The sequence below is a fragment of the Carassius auratus genome, chromosome 16 (assembly GCF_003368295.1).
Source record: "Carassius auratus strain Wakin chromosome 16, ASM336829v1, whole genome shotgun sequence".
Classification (NCBI taxonomy): domain Eukaryota; kingdom Metazoa; phylum Chordata; class Actinopteri; order Cypriniformes; family Cyprinidae; genus Carassius; species Carassius auratus.
The window spans coordinates 5,783,331-5,792,022 of NC_039258.1; the positions used below are offsets into that span (position 1 = coordinate 5,783,331).

The window sequence follows — 8,692 nt, forward strand, 5'->3', positions numbered from 1 at the left end:
GCTAGCAAATACTTTCTTAATAATGCATATGAATACACGTTTTGTTAGTAAAATACTTTGATTAGGATCTAATCTGATTTCTAAAATATATAATGATATATTCACTAAAGGTGTTTGTTTTTGTTCTGTTTTTTTGACAGTGGAAGAGGTTTGGTTTGTAATTAGTTTAGAATTAGAACTTCATACAGGTATTTTAAGGATTTTGTGCATTTGTTACAGCGCCACTTCCGGTTGCATCCCTAAAATGATGCAAACTTCCCACACTTTTTTATTATTATTACTATTATAAGTGATTATTTTTGGACTTTAGCCTGTTCGGGTCGTCACCGCTGCGGAGTAACACATACCTGCGTGAATCGCAATAGACAAACTTGGTGAAGTAGCTAGCTCGGGTAAGGATGTTCTTCCGCGGGATGAGTGCACTTCTATTTATGAACCGCTAGAGCACCACATTTACAGTAAGTTTTAAACCGGATTTGTGAATTAGACTTGATTCATCAAGTTTTGACATGACAACTAATGACTCATTCACGAATTGAACAGCACAAAAATAAATCAAAGACCATGAATGCAGAGAGATAAGCAAGAAGGAAGAGAACAGTTTTGGTGACAGTTTTAGTAACTGAAATTTCATCTGTCGTAAGACACTTTTATTGTGTCATTTTGGTGATTGATAGTCTCAGTCCTCGTTTGCTTTATTTAGAAGAGTGGTTAGGAGAATCTTTTTTTTTTTCAAGGAGGAAGTATAGATTTTGAACGACATGAGGGTGAGTAAATAAATGATTTTGCGCTGAACTAGTCCTTTGAAGTTACTTGTAATATTATTTCTCACCTCTAGGGGGAACCACATATTCATTTATGAGGTGAGCCAAAGTTATAGATGAATTACACCGTAAAAGAGCATTAAAATGTCTTGTCTTTAATTTCTTAATTTCTACACTGCAGATATAGAGTAAAAAACATTTCGTTTATGTGAACTGATCTGTAGATCTGTAGCAGCAAATATAAAGAACTCAACGGATCGACATTCTATTCTGACGATGACATCATAATAGCATTACACGTTACTAGGAATCCTGGTAAAAAGAGCTTCACTTGGTATCCGACTGTTGTAATTCCTGCTTACTTATTACTCGTTCAAGCTGGTTTTGTTGTTGTTGTTGATATAATCTTCACTCCAACATTTCAAAATGTACAGAGTGAGAAATACTCTCAAGAGCCAGGCCCTGCCATGCCTAGTAGGCAAACAGATTTTTAGCAGATCTTCTGCACCTCCTTTTTTGCCTGAGACTGGACAAAAGAAGACATGGTCAGGTGAAAGTCTTCGGTCAGGTGAAAGTCTTCCAGGACGTCGCGGGCCAAGACCTCCTACCTATTTAATTGATGTGGCAGAGAGCAATGTCACAGAATCTTCACGCATGTCTAATCTGAAATCTAATGATCACTTTTCCTTATCCTCATTTCCCAGTTTTGTGAGGGTGGACAAACATGCGTTTCTACATATACGCCATGTTGCTGAGTCCACAAACAAGCCTGTTCTTGAACAAACCCACTGTCCTGTCAAACCTCTTGCTGGACAGAGCAAGTCCAGTGGACATTTCTTCTTTTCAGAAGCTGAAAAGAAGACATCGGTTTCAGGAAAAAGACCTCCGGTGGTCTTCCGAGGGTCCAGACCTGCTAACCATTTAATGGTCATGGCAACGAGAAACATCTGTGAACCATTATGTGAGACTGATTTGAAAAATAGAGCTCCCCTCTCCTTACCCCTGCTGCCCAGTTTTCCAAGTCGACCAGTGAGGGTGGACAAACGTACGTCTCTGTTTGGACATCGTGTTGATGTGTCCATGAAAATACCTGTTCTGGAACCAAGCCGTGTTCCTGTGAATGCTCTTGCTGACCCGCAGAAAAGATTGTGTTGTGGTGGCAAGAAATCTCACATATTTTCAGGGTATGCTTTGAAGATGAGGAGATGAAGAAGAGGGCTCAGCCACCAAAAGGTTTGACAAGATACTAGACATCACTGCTTGAACCCTTTTTACAACTCAGACTTTGCCTTTGAATTTATAAAGCATCCACACACAAAGACAAGATGATGGAAAAAGATAGAAAAAAATATTTAAAAAAATTGTACATCAAAAAAGCTCTTTGTGCATCGAGTGAATGTTCCTTTTTCATACATTGAAATATTGTTTGTGCATTGAGAATTGCATATTGCCATTACACATTCTATAACCATGGTAAATCTAAATAATATTCTGTATCAAAAGGCAAGAGATTGAATACGACACATGAGTTATACAGTATACAAGTTGTGTTTACACTTATTTATTAAGAGGGTATTAGGAGGAGTTTAACTTAACGTCTTTTTTTGTTGTTGTTTTGCCATGTCTGTCTTCCAAAGTTACAACTGTGACATGAAAAGATGCTATTTTTATACAAATAAACAGTTAAATAAAACCATTACTACATCTGTGTTCTGATATTGTTTGTATAAAATATTACAAGTTCTAATAGAATCTGATGTCAGTTACAGTAGGTGATTTAACCATAAATGCAATAAAACAATCAAAAACATCTGTTCCTTAAATTGATATATTTCATTGCCTTTTCAACCAGAAGAAAATATGTATTTAGGTCAAAACACAGGCTATATATTGACCCAATTAACAAAGGCAACATTTATTTGTTATTACTTGAACTGTTTAAAATTAAGGAGATGTAAAAGTGGACTTTAGGACCCGGTGGTATTCTGCGTCGTGACGTCATATGCTACAAGCAAACATGGAGGACGGCGGAGTTCTGGTTGAGAGACCTCAGGTGAGGCGTTAAGTTGTGAATTTTAAATGTTTTACAAACAGAGGGGTGGCGTACACATCGTTATTATCTTTAAAAAGTTATAGTCTATAAAAGCCAAACATATATAGTGCAAGAACACTAGTCTAAATCTTACAATAATCAGTGAAAAGATGCCGGTTCATTCATCTCGCTGCAAATGCTCGGTCATGCCATTCTCTGACAGCGGTTAACGTTAGCATGTGTACGAAAATAACGGACGAGTAGCGATCATTGCGAAGATGTAGAGTTTAAAACTTCATTATTAATCATATTAGAATTGTATATGACCTTTTGGGGCAAATTTCTAAACATATTCACAACATTAATCAGTTATGCTATCGCTTAGCCATGTAGCATTCGGTTTACCATGTCTTTTGTTTAAATAACATTTGTCTCTAGGTATTTTTTTTCTTTTTTATATATATATATATATATATATATATATATATATATATATATATATACATGTGTGTATATATATATATATATATATATATATATATATATATATATATATATATATTACAGAAGTTAAGTAGCTTTATAGAACTGTAGTTCAAATCTGAATGTGTAAATATATATTTGTAATTATAATTAATGAAGATCGTGTATTTTAATAATATTAGTTTTATTATGACGTTCTTGGCATGGCTAGAGTTAATGTGCGTTCAATAAATATGGTCTTGCATCTACATATTTGTGATCTTTTTTTCTTTTCAGGAGGATATTCCGACCCTGCTAAATTTAAGGCCTCAGACCGGCTTGTCTTTCTTGGCTCCTGAACCTGAAGATCTGGCGGACCTTTACAGTAAATATAAGGTTTGTATGTTTGTTTTTTTCTATTTTTATTTATCATCTTGCCAGTTTATCACAGTATTGAGCACTGAATATTGACTCTACCACACTGACACGTAATCACTTCCACACTGCAGAAGTTGCAGCAGGAGCTGGAGTTTCTGGAGGTGCAGGAGGAGTACATTAAAGATGAACAGAAGAATCTGAAAAAGGAGTTTCTTCATGCCCAAGAGGAGGTGAAGAGGATACAGAGCATCCCTCTGGTTATTGGGCAGTTCCTGGAAGCAGTCGACCAGAATACTGCTATTGTGGGCTCAACCACAGGTAAGAGGTCTGATCAGTAGGGTTTCAGCGGGTCTTAATTCACCTTTTCTTAAATTAAGCTCTAGACCAGGGGTGGGGAACGTTGATCCTGGAGGGCCTGTGTCCCTGCAGAGTTTAGCTCCAACCCTGAAAAAGAAAAACCTACCTGTATCCTGAAGACCTTGATTAGCTTGTTCAGGTGTGTTTAATTAGGGTTGGAGCTAAACTCTGCAGGGACACAGGCTCTCCAGGATCAACGTTCCCCACCCCTGCTCTAGACAGACTGTAAATCTGAGCAGAAATTCTCACATTCATGAAGCCATGCCATTAAATGTTGCATATAATGGCATGGCTTCATTAAATGACTTGGGGGAGTCATGGCCTAATGGTTAGAGATTCAGACTCGTAATCCAAAGGTTGTGAGTTAGAATCTTGGGCAGACAGGAATTGTAGGTGGGGGGAGTGAAGTGAACGTCGAAGATTGAACAAAATTATGTCTATGCTTATAACCAGAAATTATATGTCAGTGAGGTGTAAAAACTTGTTTTCCCTTTGAATTAAGTAGATTTTTGGATTGGATTTTTTCTTGTTAACTGATTTATGTTTACAGAATTATCAATCTATTCAAATTTTAAATATAACATGTAGATTTAAATGTATACTTTTTGCACGCACTGTAAGTTTCTTTGGATAAAATCATGCCCGAAGCTTAAATGTGCATTTGAAATTTGTAAATGTTTATTACTTAAAACTACAATGTCAATAATGCTGTGTGCTTTTGATTCCTTCAGGCTCCAATTACTATGTTCGGATTTTGAGCACAATTGACAGAGAGCTGCTGAAGCCTAATGCTTCTGTTGCTCTGCACAAGCACAGCAATGCTCTGGTGGACGTTCTGCCTCCTGAAGCTGACAGCAGCATCACGATGCTCACTTCAGGTATTCTTTGTTTATCCTGCATTAGGGATCTAGATTGCGCCTTAATCCTAAAAAAAGACTCTTGCACCAGCTTTATTGCTGTCACTTTTAATGTGTTTCCTCTATATTTGACCCCAGATCAGAAGCCAGATGTGATGTACGCGGACATCGGAGGAATGGACATCCAGAAACAAGAAGTGAGGGAGGCTGTGGAGCTGCCCCTCACACATTTTGAGCTCTATAAACAGGTGAGTGTGTGCATGCAAATGCCTGTGGTGTGTAGCAGTCTTGGTTGTCCACTCACATTCTGCTTTTGTTCTCAGATTGGTATTGACCCACCCAGAGGAGTGCTCATGTATGGCCCGCCTGGCTGTGGAAAGACTATGCTGGCAAAAGCTGTGGCTCATCATACCACAGGTATGGCTTATAGAGGCCTTTCAGCCATCATGCCCAAATTTGATTTATTATTGAGCTTTAAAGCTAATTTCTGAACACAAATGGAAATAAATGACTAGATCAGAAGCACATATTGCAACTTTTCTAATTGTGATTTAATGTTCTACAGCTGCCTTTATTCGTGTGGTGGGATCTGAGTTTGTGCAGAAGTATCTCGGAGAGGGTCCACGCATGGTGCGAGATGTCTTTCGACTGGCCAAAGAGAATGCCCCGGCCATTATCTTTATCGATGAGATTGATGCAATTGCTACCAAGCGTTTTGATGCACAGACTGGAGGTATGCATCCCTGTGTGTGTGTGTGTGTGTGTGTGATATCTGAGGGGTCTTTTAACACTAAAGACTGGACTGAAAATTTGGCTTTTCAATTTAAGGAATAAATTACATTTTAAATGAAAAATTATTTTAAGCTTTAATAATATTTCACAATATCACTGGTTGATCAAATAAGGCTGCCTTGTTGAGTATGAGACTTCTTACAAAAACATTAAATTACTGATTCCAAACCTTTGAAAGGTTGTTTACATATTGCACAAAAAACAAAACAAAAAGTCATCGTGCTTCATTTCATGAAGTTCTGAAGGAGACCATTTTTGTTTAAATGAGTTTTGTTTGCTCATTTTTCATCTGTTTTCTGTTTGTAGCTGATAGAGAAGTGCAAAGAATCCTGCTTGAGCTGCTCAATCAAATGGATGGATTTGACCAGAATGTGAACGTCAAGGTTAGAATTTTTTTTTTGTAAAAAAGACATGGAAAAAAACATGAAAATATTTAGAGAAAATAACCCCCCATGCAAAAATTCAATTACAATGGGAAAAGGGTTATTATACAATGGCTAAGACAGACATAACCACATATTTTCAAATACAAAAGCACAACATACATTCACATATCAATCAGCAGAGTGAGAGGTATTTAACATTGTCTGTGCAAATATATTATTTTTTTTCAGCTTTTCATATGGAGAGGGAATAGTATTGAACCCTACGTTTAAGAAGTTTATGATGTAGTGTCTTAATGAGCCTTTTCCTCTGCAAGCTTGATTTATATTTCTAATAAATTTAACTCCAACTTAAGTTCATTTGATTTTGAGCTTATAAAAACAAATTATCGGACCTTGGAAATATGCCTCAAATGCTTCCCACCTTACAGCGGCTAACATTTGATTTTAATTCTCTTTGATAAAATCCGGATCATGTGACCATTTCGAGTGCAGGTGCCAGTGTCAATTTTCCTTCATATCCCTTAATGACTGAAAAATAGTAAAAATAAACAAGATGCTTCTTTTAGTACTGGCATTTTGAACTCGCCAGCACTTTAACTTCTTAACTCAAAAACTGAGGATTCAACACTGTTGCTGCTATGTTTGATCCCCTTGGTTATTATTTCTTTTTCTTTTTTTATGACTTTTTTGCACTTCTACTTCTGTTCTGCTTTAAAACCATTTCAGCTATTGTTTATGAGCTGTTTCTTTTTTCAATGACAGGTTATCATGGCCACCAACAGGGCTGACACACTGGATCCAGCTTTGCTGCGCCCAGGTAGACTGGACCGTAAGATTGAGTTTCCTCTTCCCGACCGGCGACAGAAACGCCTGGTGTTCTCCACCATCACCAGCAAGATGAACCTCTCAGAGGAGGTTGACCTGGAGGATTGTATCCTGACCTGACATGAATTTTCTAATTATGATTACAATTATTCATTTGGAAGTTAATTGTGAGGAGGAAAGTGCAAACCATTAATCACTGAGGAATTAACAGTATTAACACTCCCACAAAAAAAAAGAGTATATCATCAACAATTTTGTCTGTTCAGCACCAATGCATTAAATGAATAAAAAGTAACAGTCAAGACTTATCTTGAAAAAAAAAAAAAAAAAGAATTTTAACAAATGCTTCTTGAACACAAATCAGCATTTTAGAATATTCCATTACAAGAATAATTTATTTGTAAAAGTATTTCATACACTGTATGAAATAATTGCAGCTTTGGTGAGCATAAGACACTTTCAAAAGCATTTTTTTTATGTACAGATTCTTGATTTAGAAGACTGTTGTATCAGACTTTCAAAACCAAATAAACGTTGCACAATTGTCCTTAACCCAAATGCAGATGTTGCCAGGCCTGACAAGATCTCTGGTGCAGATATCAACTCCATTTGCCAGGAGGTGAGTTAGAACAGACAGAATGTATTTATTTGTGATCAGAATTTCTGCAAACATGTTTTTCTGTTGTGATTAATCCTGTTACTTTTTTGTCTACAGGCTGGTATGCTGGCTGTGCGTGAAAACCGTTACATTGTGCTGGCTAAGGACTTTGAGAAGGCTTACAAGACTGTTATCAAGAAAGATGAGCAGGAACACGAGTTCTACAAGTAGAATACACCTTGACTAGATATTAGCTTTTACCCTGTTTGTTTCAGTCTTTATTTGTACGTACAGTGTAATATTGAGGGCATAAATCTTCAGGGTTTACGCTGCTTGTACTGGGATTTTGATTATACAGGATTGTTTCAGATTCACATTAAATCAAATATGGATGGAAAAACAAACATGTACATCAGGTGAGCTTTTTATGTATTCTGTTTAATGACTTCTCAAAAAACCATTAAAATGTTTTCCATAATGACTCTATATAAAGATGTTTTTGATAGCAACCCTAATGTATGCTGGGAGATTATAGTCTCTGTGTGTTTCTGCAAAGAAATTAACAGGATGCTGTGTTTTAACAACTAAACAGATTTCAGCCTGCAGGTACTGATGCTTATTTTCAAAAGGTAATTGTTGATAAGAGTGAGACAGATGTAAAATGCGTTGAGGCTGAGGCTTTTTGACCTTTTAATGATCCAGAGTATTCATAAGCCTTTTTTATTTCTAAAACTTGGTCAGTTCAATTCACTCTGTAGGAACAAATAAAACCTTTCCATACAGTTTATAATACATAATTGTTTGGGATACAACATTCTTTCTGAAGTGAAAATTATAACATTTCAGCACTCATTTACATAAAAAAAAAAGTTCAAAATTCCATATAAAAAGTTATGGAATTGTAGATTGATGAACAGTTAAATCTTAAAGTTAAATAATTTTTTTTTTTTTTTTTGCTTTGCATCCCTAATTTTTTTTGTGAAATTATAGCTGCCTACAATTCCACAACCTGGATTTAGAGAGCTATAGGCTTTTTAAGAAAGGAAAATGTTAAAGATAACAAAAGATTTAGAAGGATCTATGAATTGCACATAATGCTATTTTGTAAATACTAAGCAATCATGTAATCATTCTAAAACAATACAATAATTGTACATATTTAAAAATAATAATAATAATTATGTAATAGTTACTACCCAGCACTGCATATAAATATAAATCAGCTGATGTTGCTGAGAATG

The 8,692-nt window shown here is 36.0% G+C and overlaps 1 protein-coding gene across 1 annotated transcript; it reads left to right on the forward strand.

Annotated features, from left to right (window-relative positions):
- The first annotated feature begins 2,715 nt into the window (after positions 1-2,715).
- LOC113115900 (26S proteasome regulatory subunit 6B-like) lies at positions 2,716-7,937 on the forward strand. Its single transcript, XM_026283627.1, has 11 exons — positions 2,716-2,817; positions 3,556-3,654; positions 3,768-3,954; positions 4,725-4,871; positions 4,989-5,098; positions 5,174-5,267; positions 5,416-5,583; positions 5,949-6,025; positions 6,791-6,959; positions 7,417-7,472; positions 7,569-7,937. Exons 1-11 carry the CDS (start codon positions 2,767-2,769, stop codon positions 7,680-7,682), a joined length of 1,272 nt encoding a protein of 423 aa, XP_026139412.1. The 5' UTR covers positions 2,716-2,766; the 3' UTR covers positions 7,683-7,937.
- The last annotated feature ends 755 nt before the right edge of the window (positions 7,938-8,692 follow it).